Source organism: Dipodomys merriami, unplaced genomic scaffold (genome assembly GCF_024711535.1).
Source record: "Dipodomys merriami isolate MVZ:Mamm:240054 unplaced genomic scaffold, mDipMer1.0.p SCAF_6, whole genome shotgun sequence".
In the NCBI taxonomy this organism is placed as follows: Eukaryota; Metazoa; Chordata; class Mammalia; order Rodentia; family Heteromyidae; genus Dipodomys; species Dipodomys merriami.
Window position 1 is genome coordinate 71611125 of NW_027206179.1, and position 26104 is coordinate 71637228.

At 42.2% G+C, this 26104-nt stretch overlaps 1 protein-coding gene across 3 annotated transcripts in view; it reads left to right on the forward strand.

Annotated features, from left to right (window-relative positions):
- Nucleotides 1-2188: 2188 nt before the first annotated feature.
- Mphosph8 (M-phase phosphoprotein 8) overlaps nt 2189-26104 on the forward strand; it is a 40118-nt gene continuing 16202 nt past the window's right edge. For all 3 annotated transcript variants that reach the window (XM_070003143.1, XM_070003145.1, XM_070003146.1), the window contains exons 1-5: nt 2189-2526; nt 5956-6111; nt 9025-9855; nt 12927-13026; nt 17319-17579. In XM_070003143.1, coding sequence (XP_069859244.1) covers nt 2308-2526; nt 5956-6111; nt 9025-9855; nt 12927-13026; nt 17319-17579 — 1567 coding nt within the window. In that variant the 5' untranslated portion in view covers nt 2189-2307. The remainder of the gene's footprint in view (nt 2527-5955; nt 6112-9024; nt 9856-12926; nt 13027-17318; nt 17580-26104) is intronic.

Here is a 26104-nt window from a genome sequence, read left to right on the forward strand (position 1 = left end):
CTCCTTGGTCTAAACTGGACCATATGAATATCAAAACCTGCTTTTTTACAATATTCCTTATCCAGTAAAATGGTAAAACCATGACCCTATCTACAGCTTCAACTAGAAATAAAGATCACCTTTTACTCTCTCCCTACATCAAATTAACCATGTATTCTTGATTTTACTTCACTAATGGCTATCAAATATATCCATTTCACTTTACTTCTAGTCAATGCCATCTGAATAATTTTATTTTTGTTATATTTAGAGAGACAGGCTCTTACTGTGTTTCTCAGGCTGTCCTCAAACTTGTGGGCTCAAATGATCCACCTACCTCAGCTTCCAGAGTAGGTAGAACAAGTACCAACATTTTGATATCTCTTCATTAAGCTTCCTGTCTTTAAACCCTCCAATATAGTTTCCATACTGATCCATACCTAGTGATATCATTCTGCCACTTAAAGTCTCTCAGTGGCTTTTCACTATCTTGAAGATAAACTGTAATCTCTTCGAAAGAAAACTGCTTCTGCAGTTTGAAAGATCAACTCTTTGTACTAAGGAATTGGATAAAAGGAGGATGAAAAGGTGGCACGAGTACCTTGTTCCTGTAATTCTAGCTACTCAGGAGGCTGAGATTGAGGATCATGGTTCAAAGCCAACCAAAGCAGGAAAGTCCTTAAGACTCATCTTCATTTAACCACAAAACCCAGAAATGAGTGTGTGGCTCAAGTGGTAGAGAGCTAATCTACCACTAAAGGACTGCTCCTAGGCTCTGAGTTCATGAGTAAACAAGAAAGAAAAAGTTAAACACCATTAAATTGCTAAGTACGATTGAAACAGGATAGAGTAGGAAAAATGGGCTATGGAACTCAAAATCCAGGAGCTAAAAAAAACCCAAACCACTGTATTAATGAATAACTTAATTATAAGTACAATGTGTGTTCTCCTTGGTCTAGACTGGAGCATATAGTAGAAAAACACCCCTTTTCACCTTGCCCAAGTGATTGTTGTGCTGTGAGAAAACAGGCATAGTTTACAAAGTACTTTGTGTGTGTGTGCTGGTATTGGGGCTTGAACTCAATTTATGGCGTTGGTGCTGTCCTTCAGCTTTTTTGCTCAAAGCTGAGCCACACACAGCTCGACTTCTGGATTTTGAGGAGTGATTTACTGGAGATAAGAGTCTTTCAAAAACTTTCCTGACAAGGCTGGCTTGGAACCAGGTTGAGGAGAGCCCAGCCTCCTAAGTAGCTAGGTTTATACGCAAGAGCCATCGATTTTTTTTTTTTTTAAGCGGGGAAGAAGGGAGATCAGGGCCCTGGTGACTTCTGCCAATAATCCTAGCTACTCAGGGAACTGAGACCTAGGGATGGCAGTTCAAAGCCAGCCTGGACAGAAAAGTCCAGGAGACTCTTATCTCCAATAAACGATTCCGATACTCCAAAGGTGGGAGTGGCGCTGTGACCCCAGCGGCAGGGCGCCATCCTTGAGCAAAAGGAGCTCAGGGACCGGGCCCAGGCCCTGAGTTCAAGTGCCAGCACCAGCCAAAAAAAAAGGTTCACTTGATTTTAGTCTTAACTTTTTTTGTTTTTTGTTTGTGGAACTGAGGCTTAAACTCTGGGCTTGCAAGCAGAGGCTCTGAAGTCACCCACACCAAACGTCCTACTCTTTAAACAGTACTAAACCAGACAAGCTGCAGGTGATGTATAAACGCGTCGAGCGAATCAAAGCCCTCCATATGTGTATGTATACAGATGACTTCCTGGTCATTGTTCCGGTGCTCCGCTGGTCCGAGGCCCCCCACAGAGAATCCGATCCGCGGGAGGAAGTCCCCGGGTCTCCCCTCCCCCCGACCCCCTCCCGGAAGTAGGCTACCGCGGACTCACGTAGCAGAGCTACTCTGCGACGCCACCCCACCCCACCCTCGCCATCAGCGGAGGCCAGGCCAGGAGGTAGCCCCGCCCCGCCCCCGATACCGCCCCGCCCCTCGCCCCGCCCCGTCACTGCCGTCAGCGGAGGTCAGGCCAGGGGGCAGCCCCACCTACTCCCGCCCAGCCACCCACTGCGCCCCGCCCCCGGCGGCGTTCTTCCGCCCCGGGCGCCCCTGGCCGGCCCACCCACTTCCCGTACGCTCCGCGTGGCTCTGGCTCACCCGCCTTCACGTGATTGGATAGTGTACGTGTCACTCCAGGGCTCCGAGTCCACCATTGGCTAATGTTCTTCAAGGCCGTGTCACTCCGCAGTAGTGGATAAGAGGTGTTCGCGGAGCACGAGGCTGCTCTAAGGTGGTGTAGATTGTTTTTCTCGGTTGTTTGGAGAGCCACCGCGATGGCGACCGAGGCGCCGAGTGTGGAGGGAGCGAGCACGGCCGCAGCACCTGTGTCAGGGCCCGACAGCTCTGGTGAGTGGCCAGGTGTCGAAGGAGGAGATGGCGGAGATGGCGAAGTGGACGCAGCCACGAAAGAAGCGGAGGCCGTTGGGGAAAGCGAGGAGGACGGAGAGGATGTGTTCGAGGTGGAGAAGATTCTAGACATGAAGACCGAGGCGGTGCGTGTGACCGCAGGGCCTGGCGTGCGGGGCCGCGCGGGAGGATTGAGCCGGGTTTGGGTGCGGGAGGAGAACGGAGGGCCCCGGCAGGGGAGGGTCGGGAGGGCCGCGGGGTCCTGGAGTGAGGGCCAGGCCGGGGCGGGGAGCGCCGGGGCCGCCGCACTAAGCCTGCGGGGCCTGCCCACTGGCGGCCAGGAGAGAAACGGTCGACCCGCCTTCTCCGTCTGCGAAGGTGGTGAAACCGCTTGGGTGATGGGAGGGTCGTGAAAAGGTGCCAGATGCCTACTAGGGAAGTCAGATGTGCGATGTTTACTAACGCTCCTTGAACTCAGGGCCTGGGAGCAGCCCAGAAAAGAGTCAGTGTACTCTCCGTCGTTACGGTGTTTTCTAAAACCAAAATTACACGACTTAAAAATAAGGAGTTTCGTGCGTTTTCAGGATAAAATCCCAGTCTTAGCAAGTCAGCGAGTGTTAAGAGCCCTTAAAACCTAAAGGTTTGGGCTAGGTGGTTGGTGGCTAAAACCCGTAGTCCTAGCTGCTCAGGAAGCTGAGATCTGAGGATCAGGTTTGAAGCCAACGCCTGGGATAAGGTCCATGAGACTCTTTAGCAGTTAACCATCGAAAAGCCCATTGAGAACTCAAGGCCATGAGTTTGGACTGCAAGTACCAGCACACACAAAAAGCCAAACAAACCCTAAAGGCTTGGCTCGCAAGTAGAGATCCCTGAGTTCAAAACCAAGTATTGTTCCTTTCCAGGTCCCCAATAACCTATAATTTTTAAAAATTTGTACATTATGATTGTAACTATATGGTAAGCTTGAATTTAACATTCTATTGTTTCCCTTGCCTGTAATTTTGTTAGCCCAGGCTGGCCTCCCAACACCCAATCTTCCTGCCCCGCCTTCTGAATACTTTTCTTAAAAAGTGTGTACTATAGAGGCTGGGAAGGTGGCTCAGTGGTAGGGTACTTGCCTCGCATGCATGAGGCCCTGGGTTCGATTCCTCAGCATCACATAAGCAGAAAAGGCCAGAAGTGGCACTGTGGCTCAAGTGGTAGAGTGCTAACCTTGAGCTGAGTAGCTCAGGGACAGTGCCCAGGTCCAGAGTTGAGGCCCCACAACCAAGAAAGAAAAAAGTATTTTTCTTATTTTTTTACTTGGGCATTATTTCACAGCAATAATTTACTCAGTTTTAAGTGTAATCTCTCTCATAAGAGTTTAATGAGTAAGTTTAGAAAGAGAAAAATAATGTCATCATCAAATTCAGGTCATTCTAAGTCATCGATAGCAAATTTTTAAGATTTGTGTTTAAAATCCAGGTCCAAGTGAGATCAACACAGATTAACCCATAAATGCAGAGACTAAAGACAGATGGCTTGGTTTCTATAAAATACTTAAGATCTTCAAAGATGTTCTCAAGAAAACTTAGCAGTCAGTCGGTCAGCTCTTGTTCAGATATTTTGCATAGGTATTGATTGACATAGGTCCTGAAAGCTTTTCTTTAAAGCCTCTCATACAGTATTGTTTATAATTTTTAATCTTGTTTTTTCCTTAAGTAATAAGTTACCCAAAGATAATAATTTTTATTTATTTATTTTTGGATCGGGTCATAGGGCCTGAACTCTGGGCCTGGGCCCTGTCCCTCAGCTCTTCAGCTCAAGGCTAGCACTCTACCACTTGAGCAATAGCGCTACTTCCGGCTTTTTTTTTTTTTTTTTTTTTTTTTTTTGCTTATGTGGTGCTGAGGAACTGAACCCAGGGCCTCATGCATGCAAGGCAAGCACTCTACCACTGAGCCACCTTCCCAGCCCCCAAAGATAATAATTTGATCTATTTCTTTGACCTTATCTTAAAATTCATACTTTATATTTAAGGTATTAGGAAGGTAATACTATGTAAGCTGGGCAACAGTGGCTCACGCCTGTAATCCTAGCTACTCAGGAGGCTGAGATCTGAGGTTTGTAGTTCAAAGCCAGCCTGGAAGGAAAGGCCCTGAGATTCTTATCTCCAATTAGTCTCACAAAAAGTCTGAAGTGTCCTGTGGCTCAAGTGGTAAAGTGCTAGCCTTGAGCAAAAGAACCTCAGGGAGGGGCTGGGAAGGTCTCTCAGTGGTAGAGCACTTGCCTTGCATGCCTGAGGCCCTGGGTTTGATTCCTCAGCACCACATAAAGAAAAAAGCCGGAAGTGGCACTGGCTCAAGTGGTAGAGTGCTTGCCTTGAGCTGAAGAGCTGAGGGACAGTACCCAAGCCCCCCCCCCCCACAACAAACACACACTTAAGGGAAAAGGGGTGGAGGGAGGCCAGTTGTAGAGCTTGAACCACAATCTTCAGATCTCAGCCTCTTAAGTAGCTGGATTATAGGTGTGAAACACAGTGCTCAGCTAAAATTATGTATTTATTAGTTAGCAAATAACTATTCATTAGAATTACTTAAAATCTTTTTATTCTAAGACCAGTCATATCAAAACCTCCAGGAATATGGATCAAGTATGTTTATGCTCAAAGGTATCTAGATTTTTTCATGTGTACGAACACTGAGAACCACACAAACTATCATGGATTTTAGCTAGAGAAACCTAGTGATGGGCTGGGAAGATGGCTCAGTGGTAGAGCGCTTGCCTTGCATGCCAGAGGCCCTGAGTTTGATTCCTCAGCACCACATTAGCACAAAGAAAAAAAGCCGACTCAAGTTGTAGAGTGCTAGCCTTGAGCTGAAGAGCTGAGGGACAGCGCCCAGGCCCAGAGTTCAGGCCCCACGACCAGACCAAAAAAAAAAAAAAAGAACCTCAGAGATAGTGCCCAGGCCCATAGTTCAAACTCCAGGACTGGCCAATAAATAAATAAATAAACAAACAAACAAATATATATATAAATTGAGTCAGTCAAAAATAAAAAATGGGCCAAGCCCTGTGGCTCAAGCTATTCACGAGGCTGAGATCTTAGTATTACAGTTTAAGCCAGCCTGGTCAGCAAAGTCTGTGAGTTTATCTCTAGTTAACCACTAGAAGTGGCACTGTGGCTGAAAATGGTAGAGTACTATGCTGAAGCAGAAAAAGCTCAAGAAGAGCTCCCAGGCCCTGAGTTCAAGCCCCATAATTGACAATAAGTAAATAAGTATCTTAAAACCTCCAATATATGATAATGCAATCATTGGAAGGAACTCAACCAGATTACCATCTTTGAGTGACATTTTGTTCTTTTTTTTTAAGTTGTTTTTCCAGTATTATATAATCGGAAAAAACACTTCGGTCTTTGATTTGGAAAAAATAGGTTAAGTGATACTGATTTTCCATAAGGCATTTGCTTCAGGAGAGGTATAAATATACATAATAATGTGATATTTCCATTTTGAAGCAGTTTTCAAGTTCTCAGCAGTTATACATTCTTAGCAACATAGTCAGCAATAAGCCTGTTTTTAATTATCCCACAGGGTAAGATCCTTTATAAAGTTCGATGGAAAGGATATACATCAGATGATGACACCTGGGAACCTGAGATTCACCTGGAGGACTGTAAAGAAGTTCTTCTTGAATTTAAGAAGGAAGTTTCAGAGAACAAGGCTAAAGCATTCAAAAAGGATATTCAGGTATTGTGTTTTACCTCATCTTCTTTCTTCTTTTTTAAATGATTTTCTTAAATAGTTTACTTAGTTGTATAAAGCAGTGGGGTTTTAAAAAAATATTTAGGGGCTGTGGCTTAGAGGTAGAGTGCTTGCCTAGCATGCATGAAGCCCTGGGTTCGATTCTTCAGTACCACATAAACAGAAAAAGCCAGAAGTGGTGCTATGGATCAAGTGGTAGAGTGCTAGCCTTTAGTGAAAGAAGCTCTGAGTTCAAGCCCTAGGACTGGCAAAAGAAAAAAAAATTAAATATCTTTAAGTAGTTGTACATGTGTTGGTTTCAAGTCAACATACCACTTTATGTTTACAGTGCCCGTTTTAGTGTATGTATCAGTATTGGAGTTTGAACTGTGGGTCTAGGCACTGTCCCTTAGCTTTTCTCTCAAGGCTAGCATTTTATCACTACCATTTGAGCCATACCTGTACTCTGGCTTCCTTTGCTGGTTAATTAGAGATGAGATTCTTACAGATATTTCTGCCCAAGCTAATTTCAAACTGTGATTCTCAGATCTTAACCTCCTGAGTAGCTAACATTGCAGGCATGAGTTACTGGTGACCAGCCTCAATTCATTTTAGTCATTTTCATCCCTTTTTTTGGGTGTGGGGTGTTCCGGTTGTGGGGCCTGAACTCTGGGCCTGGGCACTGTCCCTCAGCTCTTCAGCTCAAGGCCAGCACCCTACCACTTGAGCCACAGCACCACTTCCGGCTTTTTTTTTCTGCTTATGTGGTGCTGAGGAATCTAACCCAGGGCCTCATGCATGCAAGGCAAGCGCTCTACCACTGAGCCACCTTCCCAGCCCATTTTCATCCCTTCTATCATTTTCCTCCCAAATGGTATTTTCATTGTGGCATACAACGTATTCCAATCAAACTTGCCCCTCTATCACTCTTCTTCACTCCCTTTCCCCTTCTTCAGTCACATTTATTCACCCTCTGTTTGTCTACCCACCTTGTGTTGGTATCTCAACAAAATTTTTTTGTTGTTCTTTGTTTTTGTTTCACTCCTGGGGCTTGAACTCAGGGCCTACGAACTGTCCCTGAGCTTCTTTTTGCTCAAGACAAATACTCTACCACAGTACCATTTCTGGCTTTTTCTGAAGTTTATTGGAGGATTACTGGCATTTCACAGACTTGAACTGTGATCCTCAGATCTCAACCTCCTGAGTAGGCTTACAGGTATGAGCTACCAGCACACAGAACGTTCCAACAGAATGTTTTTACTTTTCTCTTTTGGCCTAGCATTTACTAAGTAGGCATTCTACTTATCTGGTTTGAGCCACATTTCTAAAATAAAGTTTATAGTAGCACTTAGTGAAAGTTTTATATAGACTGCTCTCAGTGATTTTTGCTTATTTGTTCTCATAGTCAATCTACAATAAGTTAATAAATAAGCATTGAAGAATGTTGTGTCACTCAACTAACACTGTCATAAAAAATCTGAGATAATTTAATTATACACAGAAAAGGTTTAAATTGGCTCATTATTTTTGAGGTTCTAGTTCAAGATCCAGCAGACTCATTGCTTTCTTTTTGTGTATACCTCTGGTAGAAATGCTGGCTGGCAGTGTTGGGGAGCACGTGGCACACTCCTTATGTGCATAAGCTAGAATGCTGAAAGAGATGAGGGTCCCTAATCCTCTTGAGGATATCTTCCCAATGACCTAAGGATCTCCTCCTAGGCCTGATCTAGTAAAAGTCCCACTACCCCCTGGTAACACCCCTTTAAACACATAGACCTTTGGGAGACATTCAGCATCCAAATTATGAAAGATAAATTAGTTAATATTTTCTTTTATGTGAAAGGTAAGACAGAAAAACTGAGTGTGTAGCTTGGTGATAGACCACTTGTGTATCACGGACAAGGCCCTAAGTTCAATCTTTAGTACTGTTAAAGAAAAAAGGCAGGGAGGCCACTGGGAATGTGGCTTAGTGGTAGAATGCTTGACTAGCATGCCTGAAGCCCTGGGTTCCATTCCTCATTACCACATAAAGAGAAAAGGCTGGAAGTGGCACTGTGGCTCAAGTGGTAGATTGGTATCCTTAAGCAAAAGAAGCTCAGGGACAGTGCCTAGTCCCTGAGTTTAAGCCCCAGGACTGGCCAAAAAAAAAAAAAATCATGAAAGTGAAGGAAAACATATGGCTTAAATTAGCACAAGTTTGAACAAAGTTGAACATGGTCAACTTGTCTCTGAGTTCAAGCCCTGGTAGTGGCCAAAAAAAGAGAGAAAGAGGAAGGAAAGGGGAAGAGAAAGGAAAGATGTATCGTAAATTCATTTGTTTGTCCAAGATGATGTGAGCAACTTGTTTTAGTATACTTGGAAAATATTGCTCAGTATGTCATTGACAGAATATATGCTTTCGTGTTTAATCTCCGTTAACCTGTCTTAACTACCTTTTTCTACCAGTTAAAATTAAACAGTACACCATTTGGGGGAAGGGTGTAATATTGAAGATCAAAGAAGACCTTCAGCTCCAACTACTTTATTTTGTAATAGGTTTTGTTTTAATGCATATTAAAATTGTACCAGAGGTTTTCACCATGGTATTTCTGATGTGAGTATATTGTGTTTTGCTCAAAATAACTTTCTCTGGGCTGGGAATATGGCTTAGTGGTAGAGTGCTTGCCTAGCATGTATGCAGCTCTGAGATCGATTCCGCAGCACCACATGAACAGAAAAAGCCAGTGGCTCAAGTGGTAGAGGGCTTGCCTTGAGCTGAAAAGCTGAGGGACAGTGCACAGGCCCAGAGTTCAAGCCCCATGACAACCAAAATAAATAAGTAAATAAATAGAATGGTTTTCCACCAGGTTTCATTATGCTGCTTTTCAAAACTCTTAAAATTGTTAGTGTTTTAACTTTTTTTTTTTTTGTATTTTCTAGAGATTGTCTTTAAATAGCGACATATTTGAAGCAAATTCTGATAGTGATCAGCAAAGTGAAACAAAAGAAGATTCTTCCCCAAGGAGGAAGAAAAAGAAATTAAGGTCCAAAGAAGATAAAAGCCCAGATGGTCTGAAAAAGAGAAAAACAAAGACTGGCAAACTGAGAGTAAAATCAGAGCTGGGGAGTGCCTCTGAAAGTTTAGTTTTAGATTTAAGGACAAAGAAAAGAACTTTGGAAGCCAAAGAAGAATTAAAGGACTCCAAAAAGACCAGAAAAGATGAAATAAAAGAAACTAAGGAATTAAGAAAAGGTAAAAAGGCAGATGTAAGAGATGTAAAGAATAAAGTAAAAGAAGATCCCAAAGACAACAGAAAAACAAAAAAAGAGAAATGTGTTGACAGTCAGCTGGAATCTGAATCAAGTACACTTACTGAGGATGATAAGGAAGAGTTTCCTCCTGACAACAAAGAAGAGAAACAAACACTAAAAAGTACAAAAGATAGAGTAGAGCAGGATGCAAATCAAGATGGTATTTTTGAGAAACAGCTGAATGACACTGTCAGTGCGGATGAGGATGATAATGGCAAAGGCAAGAGGAAAAAAAAGAAACTGAAAAAGGCTGAGGAAGTGAAAGAGATCATAATGCTAGAAAACAAGAAGACCTTTGCAGAGAAGAAAACTGTGCCTAAAAAGCAGAGGAATCAGGGAATCAAGCCAAGTGACATAGAGTTAGATAAATTAATGCCATATTTGTCTGCCCAAACACAGAAGACTTCTAGATCGGCTGGTGAAGACAAGATCCTCCAGCCATCTGACTCAGTAGAGGAGGTAAGATCTTCTAGGGAGAACTTAGAGTAGTACAGGAGTGTTCAGTACAGATTAGTACTGCTGAAGTGGTTATTAGGGAGTGACTTACTGGTATGTAGGTAGGTAGCAGTACTGAAGATCTTCTAGCCTTTGGCCCTCCAGCCTTAAGTCTCCAACTTTTTTTTTTTTTTTTCTTTTTTTGTCGGTTGCAGGGCTTAAACTCTAGGCCTGAGCGCTGTTCCTGAACTCTTCAGCTCAAGGGGAGTGCTCTACCACTTGAGCCACATCTCCATTTCCGGTTTTCTAGTGGTTAATTGGAGATAAGAGTCTCACGGATTTTCCTGCCAAGGCTTGCTTTGAACCGTGATCCTCAGATCTCAGCCTCCTCAGATCTCAGCCTCCGGAGTAGTTTAGGATTACAGACATGAACCACTGGCTCCTGGCTCCAATGTAATTTTCTTTTAGGTGAAATATGACTAAAAAATAGAAGGCGAGGGCTGGGAAGGTGGCTCAGTGGTAGAACACTTGCCTTGCATGCCTGAGGCCTTGAGTTCGATTCCCCAGCACCACATAAGCAAAGAGAAAAAAGCCGAAGTGGCGCTGTGGCTCAAGTGGTAGAGCGCCAGCCTTGAGCTGAAGAGCTGAGGGACAGCACCCAAGCCCAGAGTTCAGGCCCCACGACCGGACCCCCCCCCCAAAAAAAAAAAATAGAAGGCTAATTTATCAAGAGTCAGAGTATTTTTAGTGATACTGAGTTATAATGTAGCACTCATTGTATGATTTCATGAGCTTATTTTTATATCCATATTCATTTTATTTTATTTTATTTTATTTTTTGGGTCCGGTCATGGTGCCTGAACTCTGGGCCTGGGCGCTGTCCCTCAGCTCTTCAGCTCAAGGCTAGCGCTGTGCCACTTGAGCCACAGCACCACTTCCGGCTTTTTTCTTTTTGCTTATGTGGTGCTGAGGAATCGAACCCAGGGCCTCAGGCCTGCAAGGCAAGCGCTCTACCACTGAGCTACCTTCCCAGCCCTCCATATTCATTTTAATATACCACTTTAATTAGAACTACACAACGCATTACATTATAAATCTTTGTTCTTATAAAACTTTTAATTGTCTCATTTTTTCAAAATGAAAATGTTTAGGATTATGAAAATAAAGGCGATAAAAACACAAACTTCTCTGGACATTGGTGGTTTATACCTATATAGCTACTCACAAGGTTGAGATCTCAGAATCATGGTTTGAAGCCAGCCCTGGCAATAAAGTCAGGAGACTCATATTTCTTAGTTAACCACCAAAAAGCCAGGAGTGGAGCTTGAGCTGTGGTTCAAGTAGTAGGGTGCTATCCATGAGCAAAGAAGCTCAAGGACAGCCCAGGCCCTGAGTTAAAGTTCCAGTACTGGCTCACACATACACCAAGATGAATTTCTTATAATCTGTCCTAACACTTGGGAGGCTGAGGCAAAAGAATTATGGCTTTGAGGACAGTATGGGCTACATAATTAGCTCCAAACCAGAGAAAGCATATATAGTAAGATGAGTCTGGAAAAGGGGAAACAAGGCAAGTGCTAATGGCTCATGAGACTCATCTCCAATTAATCACCAAAAAGCCAGAAGTGACACTGTGCCTCAGTGGTAGACTGCTACCCTTGAGCAAAAAAGCTCAGAGACAAGTCAGGCACCAGTGGCTCACACCTATAACCCTAGCTACTCCGGAGGCTCAGGTTGGAAGCCAGCCCGGGCAGAAAAGTATTTGTGAGACTCTTGATCTCCAGTTAACCGCTCAAAAACCAGAAGTTGCACCGTGGCTCAAGTGGTAGAGCACTACTAGCCTTGAGCACAAAGAGGTTTGGGGACTGGCTAGGCCCAGAGTTCAAGCTCCACAATAGATCCCCCCCCCCCCCCCCCACACACAAAAAAACAGCTCAGAGACAGAACCAAGCCCTTGAGTTCAAGTACCAGGACCAGCACAAAAGAAAAACAGTATTGTTCTATTGAAAAATAGTCTGTGAGTGGTGCTGTGGCTCAAGCGGTAGAGGGCTTGCCTTGAGCTGAAGAGAAAGGACAGCACCCGAGCCCTGAATTCAAGCCCCACAACTGACCAAAAAAAAAAAAAAGAAAAATAGTCAATGAGCTATGGGGAAAAGTTAAGAAATGGAAAACAGTATATGCAATGTAAGTTAAAATGAGTTATCTCCAGAGTTATAAGGATAAAAGGAGTGTGGAATAATAAAAATAACCAGCTTATAGTAAGATTACATGAATGTTTTAAAAATTTGAGGGGCGGCCGGGCGCTGGTGGTTCACGCCTGTTAATCCTAGCTACTCAGGAGGCTGAGATCTGAGGATCGGTTCAAAGCCAGCCCGGGCAGGAGAGACCGTGAGACTCCTATCTCCAATAAACCACCAGAAAACCGGAAGTGGCGCTGTAGCTCAAGTGGTAGAGCGCTCGCCTTGAGCTGAAGAGCTGAGGGACAGCGCCCAGACCCAGAGTTCAAGCCCCACAGCCGACAAAAAAAAAAAAAAAAATTTGAGGGGCTGGGAAGGTGGCTCAGTGGTAGAGCGCTTGCCTTGCATGCATGAGGCCCTGGGTTCGATTCCTTGGCACACAAGCAAAAAAAGAAAAAAGCCGGAAGTGGCACTGTGGCTCAAGTGGTAGAGCGCTAGCCTTGAGCTGAAGAGCTGAGGGACAGCGCCCAGGCCCAAAGTTCAGGCCCCACAACCAGACCTAAAAAAAAGTAAAATAAAATAAAAATTTGATATTTTATAACTATTGGCAGTTTATTTTAGCATATGGAAATATGTAATGAATAATAATGGTGTATTTCATTATGACATTTTGTGTATATAAAGAAGTTTGATTATTATATTCAAATATATTTAATAACAATTGTTAAAAGAGATTGGAGACATTGGGTTTTGAATATGATGTTGTGTAAGCTAGATGTGTAAGCTATGATCTTGTGTCAGCAGTCAGGTACTCTAGTTTACATAGACAAGTGTTGATGCTACTAACCAGTGTTTCTTCATGTCCAAATAGGTTGTATAAGCTCTTCACCCAATCTTCTTGTGATCTTATATCTTTAGGAAAAAGAGGCCCCAAAAAATGACCTCAAAGAAAAATCTCAGAAAAAACCGGATTTAGACAAGGAAGAAAAAGGTCAGGAAGAGCCGAAGGGATTAAGGAGTAAGTACAAATACTAACATTTTCCCATATCTTCTCTCTTTTTTTTTTTTTTTGGGTGTCGGTCGTGGGATCTGAACTCTGGGCCTGGGTGCTGTCCCTCAGCTATTCAGCTCAAAGCTAGCTCTCTACCACTTGAGCCACAGCACCACTTCCGGCTTTTTCTGCTTATGTGGTGCTGAGGAATCAAACCCAGGGCTTCATGCATGCAAGGCAAGCACTCTACCACTGAGCCACCTTCCCAGCCCCCCATATCTCTTTATATAAGGAATTGAGTTTATGCTGAAGTAATCTCTTCTAACCTGAAATGTCATAGAATTTAAGAGAGTTTTGTTTGCTGAGGGAATTTAGAGCTTTAGCTATATTTAAAAATAAAGGTTGAATATCCCTTACCTGAAATGCTTAGTACTAAAAGTACTTCAGACTTTTCCTTTTTTTCTGATTTTGGAATATTTGCTTTTACATAGTGAGGTACTTTGTGGCTAGGAACCAAATCTACACATGAAATTAATTTTTGTTTTATACAGACCATATCCACATGGCCTTCAGGAGTTTTGACTGTGACCTGTCACATGAGGTTCAATGTAGAATCATATTAAAGCTCAGAAAGTTTCAGATTTTAGATTTTTAGGGATACTCTACCTGCATAGCAATTTAAATTATGTATAGATGTATATATAGTATATCATAAGTTGAAATTACAAAGTCATAATTAATTGTGCTAGACAGGATAAGTGCATGCTAAATATAATTTTGTGTAATATATTAATTGCCCTTAACTGTCATTTGTATAGATACAACATTGAATACAGTTTTGGATCACTTAAAAATAAATGATAATTAAGAATTATCATTTGGCAAGTCACTATTAGAACCAAATACTTTAGAAATTAACATTACTGTCGTTAAATAAGGCAAAAGTATTGAAACATAATTTCCTATGGAGTTGGTTTTTTGTTTTTGTTTTTGTTTTTTTTGCCAGTCCTAGGGCTTGAACTCAGGGCCTGGGCACTGTTCCTGAGTGCTCTACCACTTGAGCAACAGCGCCACTTCCAGCTTTTTCAATTTATGTGGTACTGAGGTCTCAAACCCAGGGTTTCATGCATGTTAGGCAAGCACTGTAATATTAAGCCGCATTCCCAACCCCTATATTTTTCCTGGATTTTGTCACAAAGGCTTTAGCTGAATTACTACGTAAACTTTCAATATTATTTGTATGTTTTTGATAGTGTTTGTTTGTTTTTGCAAGTACTGGAGTTGGATTTGATCAGGAGGCTCACATTCAGCTTGTTTGCACAGCAGGCTTTTTACCATTTGAACCACACTTGGGCTTTTTGTTGTTGTTTTGGTTTTTTGCTGGTCAAGGTGCTTGAACTCAGAGCTTGGGCACTGTCTGGAACTTTTGTGCTCAAGTCTAGCACTCTACCACTTGAGTCACAGTTCCACTTCCAGCTTTTTGGTGGTTAACTGGAGATAAGATTCTCTTGGACTTTTCCTGACTAGGCTGGCTTCAAATGCAATACTTAGATCTCAGCATCCTGAGTAGCTAGAATTACAGGTGTGAACCACTGGTACCAGGTCAACCTGGGCCTTTTGCTAGTTATTTGGAGATGGAATGTCTGGGCCTTTTCTTTCTGTTCTGACCTCAAACAATCCTCTAAATCTTAGCCTCCTGTATAGATAAGATTACAGTGATGAGCCACTGGTACTCACTAGCAATTTTGTGAGGGGGGAGTGGTGGTGCTGGGAATAGAACATAGAGCGTGGTAGGGAAGCAGTCCACCACTGAGCTGTATCTGCAGACATAAAGACTATAATTTTGTCTTACACCTAGACTGAGCTTGGCAGTTGTAGTAAATAATTAGAGCAATAGTAACTAAGAAAAAGTAGTGGCTCGGGCTGGGAAGGTGGCTCAGTGGTATAGCACTTGCCTTGCATGCCTGAAGCCCTGGGTTTGATTCCTCAGCACCACATAAGCAAAAAGAAAAAAGCCGGAAGTGGCGCTGTGGCTCAAGTAGTAGAGCGCTAGCCTTGAGCTGAAGAGCTGAGGGACAGCACCCAGGCCCAGAGTTCAGGCCCCACGACCGGACCCCCCCCCCCCCAAAAAAAAAAGAAAAGAAAAGAAAAAGCAGTGGCTTTCAGTGGATAATGTCTTAGATAACTATAACCTAAGGACTAAATCTGTTCAAAGCAGTGAAAGATCTTAATAGCCACTGTATTTCAAAGGGTGATTTGATATTTAAAATATTATCTCTATAGAGCATCCAGAGGGAAGCTTGCTGATTGACCAGGTGTTCTATTCCCCTGAAGTTGTGACAGAAGATTACTCTGAGGCTGGGTGTTAGTGGCTCACAACTATATTTCTAGCTACTCAGCAGGCTGAGACAGGATAGATCATCAGGCAGAAAGAAAAGTCCATGAGACTCTTTATCTCCATTTATCCAGCAGAAATCCAGAAGTAGAGATATAGTTTAAGTGGTAGAGCCAGTGTTGAGCAAAAAAAGTTGACGGACAGAGCTGAGGCCCTGAATTAAAGCCCTAGTACAGGCATACACAAAAAGGATTACTCTGGTAGGAGCCTCAGAATTATTCTAGTGATACCACTAACCACCTATTGCCAAAGACATGAGTCTTTTCTACAAGTGTATCCTGGAATTCTTTCAGAAATAGCTCAGGGACTGAGTTAAATAAATAGCAAGTGGCAGAACACTGACAATGTTATGGTAAAACTGCCCAATGCCACCAACTTTGAACTACAGTTAAAAAAAAAGTTGTGTGTGGTCTCAAGTCTGTGATCTTAGCTATCTAGGAGGTAGCAATTGTGGAATCATGGTTTGAGGCTAGCCTGGGAACAAAGAAGTTGAGAGAGAAATTCTATCTCAACCAATGGCTGGACGTGTTGGCATATTACTGTCATCCACATTGAAATAGGGAAGTACAGGTAGGGGGATTGCAACCCATGCCAGCACTGCCATACTGTGAGACTTTACCTCAGAAATAACACCTGACACAAATGGTAGGTGGCTGGTCTAGCAAGCATAGGCTCTGAGTTCAACTTCTAGTACTACAAAAAAGAAAAGCTGGGAGTAGCTAGGCACCAGTGGCTCAAGCCTGTAATGCTAGCTACTCAAGAAGCTGAGATCTGAGAGTTGTGGTTCAAAGCCAGCCCAGGCAGGAAAGTCCTTGAGACTCTTATCTCCAAGTAACTACCAGAAAATGGGAAAGAAGGAGAAAGAGAGATACAAAAGAAAAAGTAAGCAAGCAAGCAACCAAAGAAGCCAGCAAGGGGGGGAGGGGGGGGAAGGAAGGCATAAAAATAACGGAGAGAAAGAGAGAGAGGCAATGAAAATAACCAAGGAAACTGAAAACCAGACTTTCAGTGAGTACTATTGTAAGGGAATCGAACAGTAGTTATACTTAACAACTGTATGTTCCTAACAAATATGTACCTGAAACTGAGCTGGGTAAAGTGGCTTAATTCTGTAATCCTAACTACTTGGGAGGTGCAGATGCTAGGATTGCATTTGGAGGCTAGCCCCAGCAAAAAGTTAACACCCCATCTCAATTAATAAAAAGCTCTGGGTATGGTAGCATTCACTTTTCATTCCAGCTACCAGGAAGCTTAAGGAGTATTGCGGCAGTCTAGGCTTGCCTAGTCATAAATAAGTCAAACATAAGGCTTTGAGTTTAAACCCATTACTTCCAAATAAAAAACAACCAAAAACCAGCCAGTGGCCCATTGCTCACACCTGAAATCTTAACTACTCAGGAGACTGAAATCTGAGGATTGTGGTTCCAGTTAATCACAGAAAAAGCTGGAGAAGTGCCGTGCCTCATGTGGTAGAGCACTAGCTTTGAGCAAAAGAAACTCAAAAGTTGGCCCCAGACCCCGAATTCAAGCCTCAGGACCAGCAAAAAAAAGACCTAAATACATCTTGCTTATAAGATACAAAGAGCTGGGCTTGAGGTCTAGCTCATTGGTAGAGCACTTGTCTAAAATATGGAAAAACCTGGGAATGATCACAGCACCTTACAAACAAACAATTGAAGATCTATGGAAGAAAGTTAACACTAAGCAGACTTGAGTAGTCCTTTGTCCTTGTCATTTTCCATCGGGTGCTTAACAGCCAGTATGAAGATTTGTTAAAATGACTTTGTGACTTTGATTGTAGATTTGATCATGTTTGTAACCAAAGGTGATACAGTAAAAAAAAATTAAGTATTTTTAATACTAATAGATTTTTTGATTATAAAATAAACTTATGACTTATACTGTATATTACTTACAATTTTAGCACTAGCAATTAAGGAAATCAAAAGTGCATTTGATTTACTTAAAAAAACTACAGAAGAAAAAAATGATGTGCCTGAAATTAATCAGAAAAAAGAAGTGTCACTGGATTGTAAAACCACAGAAGATTGTAAAATGAAGGAAGGCAAGTATTCACCTAATGAAAAGAAAAATACCAGAGATGAAACTGACACTTGGGCATACATTGCTGCAGAAGGTGATCAGGAAGTTTTGGACAGTGTATGCCAAATGGATGAGAATTCAGGTGAGTTTGGCATGGTTTGACAGATGATTTCAAGATAGTGCACATTATATTATTACTCTTTCATACTGTGTAATGCTGATCTCAGATCAGAAAGTTACAAAAATTTATTTGTATCACCTAAATAAATAACTTTTTATATTAAAGTCTTGAGTCATGCTTGGACCTGTGGTTGCATGAAATAATTTCTAATTTCCTGAAATGTGCTTATCTGTACATTTGGAAATTATAGTCTGATTTTCTATACTGATGATATATATTTAGATTTGTTTTTTTTCTTTTTTTTTTTTCCCTCCTGTCGTGGGGCTTGAACTCTGAGCCTGGGTGCTGTCCCTCAGCTCTTCAGCTCAAGCTGAGCACTCTACCACTTGAGCCACAGAGCCACTTTCAGTTTTCAGGTAGTTATTAGAGATCAGTCTCATGGACTTTTCTGCACAGGCTGGCTTTGAACCATGATCCTCAGATCTCAGCCTCCTGAGTAGCTAGGATCACAGACTTGAGCCACTGGCACTGGGCTTAGATTTCTTTTAGGAAAGTCACATTAAAAAATAGTCACATAGCTGGGCACCGGTGGCTCATGCCTATAATCCTAGCTACTCAAGAGGCTGAGATCTGAGGATTGCAGTTCAAAGCTAGCCTGTGCAGAAAAGTCCATGAGACTCTGATCTCTAATTAACCACAAGAAAACTGGAAGTGGCGATGTGGCTCAAGTGGTAGAGCGCTTGCACGCTTCCATTGAGCAAGCGCTCAAGAACAGCAGCCAGACCCAGAGTTTAAACCCCATAACCAACAACAACAAAAGCAGTCACATAAAGACTTAATTCTTCTTCCCTTTTAACTTGGCAGTAATAACAAATACAAATAAGGTTTTATTAATGCTATCCTGGGGCTGAGGAGGACCCTGTATAGATTTCTGAGGCTCCAAGTATACTTTGAATGTACTGCTGAGCTTACATGCAAGAAATTGGGATAATTTCCAGGACTAATAGGAAAGGAAGAGGACTTTTCCCTCTGGGCAAATGTCAAAGACCAGCACTGAAGTTAAGTTACCAAGCAGTTAGTGATTTAAAAAAAAAAAAAAGGCTGGGAAGGTGGCTCAGTGGTAGAGTGCTTGCCTTGCATGCTCAAGGCCCTGGGTTCAATTCCTCAGCACCACATAAGCAAAAAGAAAAAATCCGGAAGTGGCTCTGTGGCTCAAGTGGTAGAGTGCTAGCCTTGAGCTGAAGAGCTGAGGGACAGCACCCAGGCTCCGAGTTCAGGCCCCATGACCGGACCCCCCAAAAAAAAGATGTAAAAGCCAGCTGCCAAAGACAGAAAGGCTGAGGCTGAGATTTGAGGATCATGATTGGAAGTCAGTCCAGAAAAGAAAGCCTGAGACCCTTACCTCCAATTAACCACCAAGAGCTTTGACTCAAGTAGTAGAATGCCAGCCATGATCAGAAAAGCTAAGTAATAGCCCCCCCAGACTCTGAATTCAAACCCTAGTACTGGCAACAAAAAAAAAAAAAAAAAAATGAGCCTGTAGGAGCATGAAATAAAGACTGGTGCTGTAAGGAAAATAGATCATCATCTGACCATGATAGAGGGGAAAAAACAAGGCTAAAAAGACAAAATTGCAGATTGTATAAACATTAAAAAGATAAAAGGATTCAAGAACAATTTCTTATGAATATTTGAAAACTGAATGACATGGTGAGATTCCTGCAAAAATGAACAGAACTGTTCATGACCAAATATAACTTCATGAATAAGCTTCATAGATGTGACACCAAGCCCAAGTGGTTTTATATTGTAAATCTACCAAACTGAGCAAAAGCCTAGTGGTAGCAAACGTCTGTAATCCCAGCATTTGGAAGCCTAAGGTTGGGTTACATAGTTACGCTACTTCAGTCTGGGCTACATAGTGCGGACTTCACTCCGGAGGGAAAAAAATTCTTCCTAAAAATACACATTAATTCATTTTGTGGGACCATAGTAACTTTTTATTACCAAAACTATGTAAGGAAAGAAAATGAATGCAGACTGAATTAAATGTGAAAAATTGAAACTAAGCATGAGCAAATTACATCATCTTATTTTAAAAATAAAACCAAAAAAAGCCAGGTACTGGTGGCTCATACTCGTAATCTTAGCTACTCAGGAAACTTGAGGATTTGGGTTCAAAGCCGGTCAAGGCAGAAAGTCTATGAGACTTCTCTCTAACTGGCAAAAATCCAGAAGTGCAGGTGTAGCTCAGTTGCTAGAGTGTCAGCCTTAAGTGGAAAAAAGCCAAGCTAAAAACATGAGGCCCTGAGTTCAAGCCATATAAGCACAAACAAAATCGCAATTGGCTTTACCTAGCAAAATTAGAACACAGGAAGTTTGGCTTTTTTGCTTATGGCTAGTGCTGTATCACTATGCCAGAGCTCTGGCATTTTTTGGTTCTTAATTGGAGATAAAAGTCTCATGGACTTTACTACTGGGGCTGGCTTTGCATCCTGGTCCTCAGATCTCAGCCTCCTGAGTAGTTAGAATTAGATGTCAGCTACCAATGCCTAGTTTATTTACTTGATTCTCATTCTGAATGGGATGAGATGAAATCTTGATGTAGTTTTTTGTTTTTTTGTTTTTTTTTCCGGTCGGTCTTTGGGCTTGAACGCTGAGTCTGGGCGCTATACCTGAGCTGCAAGTGCTCTAACACTTGAGCTACAGCACCACTTCTGGTTTTCTGGCAGTTAATTGGAGTCTCAGGGACTTTCTTGTCCAGGCTGGCTTTGAACCCGATCCTCAGTTCTTAGCTTCCTGAGTAGCTAGGATTACAGGTATGAACACTGTTGCCCAGCATTGGTGTAGTTTTGATTTACATTTCATTTATGGCTAAAGATTGTTGAATAATTCTTCATGTATCTAGTAACTATTTGTGTTTCTTCTTACTAATTGGGTTATTTGTTCTTTAGTTTTTGTTTTGTTTTTAGCTTTTTATGTGTTGTGAATTTTAGTTCTTTGTCCGTTGAATAGTTGGCAGAGATGTTCTATTCTGTGGGGGCATTCTGGTGATGGATGGATGTGCCTTTCAATTTGATGCAATCCCTTTTGTTCTTCCTCTTTGTTCTTCTTCTTCTTCCCCTTGGAATCCTATTCAGAAAATAATTAATTGTGCTATGATTTTCAGGGTTTTCCCTCTTCCTGTAGTAAATTTAAGGTTTCAGGTCTTAGAATCTTTGATCCATTTGGAGTTGATGTTTTATAGACTGAGAATTTTAGGTCTAGTTTCAGTCTTCTGGGATAACCAGTTTTCTCAGCACCATTTATTTAAGAGGCTGTTTTCTCCAATATATTTTTTTTCCTTCTTTGACAAGGATCAGATGGCTCTGGCTGTGTGGTTTTATTTTGGTAGAGGTTTTTTTTTTGTTCCATTTGGGTTTGTTTTTGTGCCAATACCATGCTGTTTTTTGTTACTGTAGTGTTCAGCTTTAACAGCACTTGTGCATTAAGAAAAAAAAGCTAACTGTGAAAAAAGGTAGTTTTCTCAATAAGGAAAATTACACTGTTGATAAATCTTTTGTTAATTGTGAAACACTAGAAATCCGTGTCTTAAATTAGCACCAGCACATAGAAACTGTCACCATTGTCTTTCAACATTTTAATGAGGGATACTGACACAATAACACCGAGAGGCTAAGCATGGAATGCAAGGACAAAATCTGAGAAGTTTTAAGCATTGGAGAGGATGGGCAAAAACTGCTGTCATCAAGTATTTGCCAAGCAGGTACAAAAGAATGTGTTAGATCACTGGTACTGCAGAAATAATTTTTGTTGTTGTGAATGTGTTAGATCACTGATACTCAGAAATAATTTTTGTTGTTGTCAGTCATGGGGCTTGAACTCGGCGTGGGCACTGGCCCTCAGCTTTTCAGCTCAAGGCTAGCACTCTACCACTTGAGCCACAGCACCACTTTCGGCTTTTTTTGTTTATGTGGTCCTGAGGAATTGAACGCAGGGCCTCATGCATGCTAGGCAAGCACTCTACCACTGAGCCACCTTTCCAGCCCCCAGAAATAATTTTTTAAAATCTGTCATAATCAGTTGTTATTGTTTGTAGAAAACCCTAAAGAATCTAGAAATTATTAGAACTACTGCAATTACAGCCAAGTGACTAGATATAAGGTCCACATGAAAAATTTGTGTACTTTCTGTATATCGGCAATGTAATCCTAGCTACTTAGGAGGCTGTGATCTGATGATTGTGGTTTTAAGCCAGCCTGGGCTCTCACCTCCAATTTACAACCAAAAAACCAGAAATGGATCTGTGGCTCAAGGGGTAGAATGCCAACCTGTCCCTGAGAAAGCTTAGGGACAGGCTACAGGCCCCTAGTTCAAGCCCCAGGACCACCATTCAAAAATGAAAACATTGGCCTGGCGCTGGTTGCTCATGCCTGTAATCCTAGCTACTCAGGAGTCTGAGATTTGAGGGTCATGGTTCAAAGCCCAAACAGGCAAGGAAGTCCCTGAGACTCCTACCTCCAATTAACCACCAGAAAACCAGAAGTGGTTCTGTGGCTCCAAGTGGTAGAATGCTAGTCTTGAGCAGAAGAACTCAAGAGACAGCACCAGCCCCAAGTTCAAGCCCCATGATGAGGAGGGGGAGGAGGGGGGACACATTTAAAAGATTGCCAAGAATATTACCAGTAAAAGATAATACAGTCTGTATAGAGAAAATTCCATCTTGAAAGTCATTAAAATCCATGTATGCGTTGTACGTGAAAATCCCTGAGTTCCATATTGCAAAAAAATTTTAAAAAGGTATTAGTGGAATTTACAATTACTAATTGTAGAATCATGTGGAAGACTCAAGAAGAGCAAACCCAATTATTCCAATAATATACCCCTTTTCTAAAACTGGAACAGTTGATGGAGTATCTGGTATTTGCTTGGCACTAGGAATGGAGACTGACTAGTACTGCAGTGCACATGTGACGGCTGTGGCAGCTGGATGATGGGCGGGAAAGAGAATCTCACTGTTTCAAGGTGGTTATCTACACAGATAGCACCTGTTTGTGGAAATCAGATCCTGGCGGAATGAGGCCTCAACTGCACAGGGAGTAGTTGGAAATTAGGCATTTAGAAGATTGCTAGATATTAGGATGAGAGAATTAGGACTAGAGAATTAGATATTAGGCATTTGGATATTAGGATTTAGAGGATCTTTATGACTTTGGGATAGGGAAAGATTTCTCAAGACAGAAAAACACCAGGAATCCAAGGATAGTAACTAGAATCTAGCCAAGGCAGACAAATCCAAGAGACTCAGATCTGATTAGCAAAAGGCCAGAAGTAGGGGCGGGGCATGGTTCAAGTGGTAGAGTGCCAGCCTTGAGTAAAAAAGCCCAGCCCTAAGTATAAGCCCTAATGCATGCACACATGCACACCACAATCGTGTGCACCATAAAATTAAAGGATAAAGTTGCTACAAAGTGTGGCATGTTAATCAAAGCTACTGGATTGAAAGACAGGATTAATAGCCAAAGTATTTAAAGAACATTTCGTAATTTTTGTTTTTGGTCCGTCATAGGACTTGAGCTCAGGCCTAGGTGCTGTTCCTCAGCTCTTCAGCTCAAGGCTAGCACTCTACCACTTGAGCCACAGTGCTACTTCTCATTTTCTGAGTAGCTTATTAGAGATAAGAGTCTCATGAACTTTCCTGCCTGGAAAGTTGGCTTTGAACCATGATCCTTAGCTCTCAGCCTCCTGAATAGCTAGGATTACAGGTGTGAGCCACCAGCTCCTGGCTTATTTGTGATTTTTTTTTTTTAACATCAATACTGGGATTTGACCTCAGTGCCTTACACACTCACTGGGATTTCTTAGTTGTGTCTAATTTTCTTCTAAATCCACTCCTCCAGTTTGATACATTTACTAGTGGTAAAACTATTAAAGCATGAACAATGTCCAACATAGGCTGGATGTAAATACACCATAAAGGAGGCAGTAGTGTTGAAGTTACAGGCATCTGAAACTTAAGACTGGGCTATCATACAGGCCTGTACTTGTTTTACTTCATAACATACAGTCATCCTTTGACATCTAGCTCTTTCTTTCTTTCTTTCTTTCTTTCTTTCTTTCTTCTTTCTTTCTTTCTTTCTTTCTTCTTTCTTTCTTTCTTTCTTTCTTTCTTTCTTTCTTTCTTTCTTTCTTTCTTTCTTTCTTTCTTTCTTTCTTTCTTTCTTTTTTGTCAATCATAGGGTTTGAACTCGGCCTGCGCGCTGTCCCTGAGCTCTTCAGCTCAAGGCAAGCGCTCTACCACTTGAGCTACAGCACCACTTCTGGTTTTCTAGTGGTTTACTAGAGATAGGAGTCTCACGGTCTTTCCTGCCTGGGCTAGCTTTGAACCACGATCCTTAGATCTCAGCCTCCTGAGTAGCTAGGATTACAGGTGTAAGCCATGGCGCCCGGCACTCATTTTTTTATTTAAAAAACAAAACTGCCTTGTGCAGAGGAGGCAGTTAGCACATGATAGGAATGAGCATAGAATCAGACCAAAATCTGAGCTACCATAGAAATCTGCAGTTCTGCCACTTCTGATCTGGCTCAGTTCTTTCTGCTACTTAAATATTTCTCTAAAGTAGGGTATTGCCTTTACCTCATTTTCCTTGGACTCTCAGCTGCTCTATCCCACTATCTTTCCTTGAGCAGTCATTTTTGTCTCTTATGGTTGGAGTGGGAAGTAGGGGCTTCTGCTGTTGACTGAGACAGACAGGATCAGTGCTAAAACCAAGTCTGATACTTCCTGACAAACCTCAGAGCCACTCTTAGCCTGTCTCCTTATCTGTAACATCATTTGTAGGATATTTGTGCAACATGTTCTGTGAATGTATGCTAGGTGCTTTTACTACCACTACTGCTGCTGTTGAGAATTATGTGACACAATGAGTTCATAGGCAGCTGGGACACAGCCAGGGTATAGAACATTGTGTTAATACCCAGGATGCTGTGCTCCTGGAGTTAGTGAAGGGAATTGTTAGTTTGTGTTGAGGCTGTAGGACAAAGCTCTTTCTCTTACCTGCATATTTCTTTTTTTTTTTGTCGGTCATGGGGCTTGAACTCTGGGCCTGGGCGCTGTCCCTCAGCTCTTCAGCTCAAGGCGAGCGCTCTACCACTTGAGCTACAGCGCCACTTCTGGTTTTCTGGTGGTTTATTGGAGATAGGAGTCTCACAGTCTCTCCTGCCCGGGCTGGCTTTGAACCGCGATCCTCAGATCTCAGCCTCCTGAGTAGCTAGGATTACAAGCGTGAGCCACCAGCGCCCGGCACCTGCATATTTCTTACACAATTTTATTTCTATAGTTCTGTGATATCCCTATCTATAAGAACATAGTTTGTGAAATTCGTTTTAGGTGTAAATCCAAGGCTGACTATCAAATGATTTTTGTTTTTCATTTTATATAATAACATAGATGAAATGAATTCAAGTTTAAATGAAAGTGATTTTTGAAACAATTTATACATAACTGAGAAAGTACATGACTGAGGGAATAGACTATTAATGCTGACCGCCAGTAACTTTGTAAGTGATTACACAAAGTGTACTTGTAATAATGTATAAGATAGACATTACTCTTAAACAGTAAGGTTAAGCCAAAATTCCAGGACAGAGTCCATCTGATTATACGCAGTAACCATTCAGCTAGTGAACACTTGGAGTCTGTGCTTGCTGGACACCAGTGGCTGATGCCTGTAATCCTAATGACTCAGGAGGCTAAGATCTGAGGATCATGGTTCAAAGCCAGCTCAGAAAGCAAGGTCCGTGAGACTCTTTTTTTTGGGGGGGGGGGGTCTAGTCGTTGGCTTGAACTCTGGGCCTGGGCGCTATCCCTCAGCTCTTCAGCTCAAGGCTAGTGCTCTACCACTTGAGCCACAGCGCCACTTCCGGCTTTTTTTTTCTTTTTGCTTATGTGGTGCTGAGGAATCGAACCCAGGGCCTCATGCATGCAAGGCAAGCACGCTACCACTGAGCCACCTTCCCAGCCAAGTTTCCAAGCTTTTTTATGTATGAGACTGGAGCCTGAACTCAAGGTCCGTGAGACTCTTATCTTCAGTTAACTAACAAAATGGAGATGTGGGAATGGAGCTGTTGCTCAAAATGGTAGCACACTAATCTTGAGCACAAAAGCTCAGAGACAGTGCCCAGTCCCTGAGTTATAAGTCTAGAACTAGTGTGTGTGCGCGCGCGCGCGCGCGCGCGCGCACAAACACACACACACGTGCTTACTAAAGATTAGGCTGAGATCTTAATACTACAGTTCAGCCTGGGCACAAAAGACTTAGCTCCAGTTAACCAGCAAAAGGCCAGAAGTGGAGGTAAGGCTGAAGTGGTAGAGTAACAGTCTTGACCCTTTAGTCCATGCCTTAGTGCTACCCCCCGCCCCCAAAAAAAGAGTTATGTAATAGTGTGTGTTAAATGTACATGAAATTTCTGTTAAAGCTAGGCACCTGTAATCTTAGCTAAGTCAAGAGGCTAAGATCTGTGGATCACCGTTTGAAGCAAGCCCA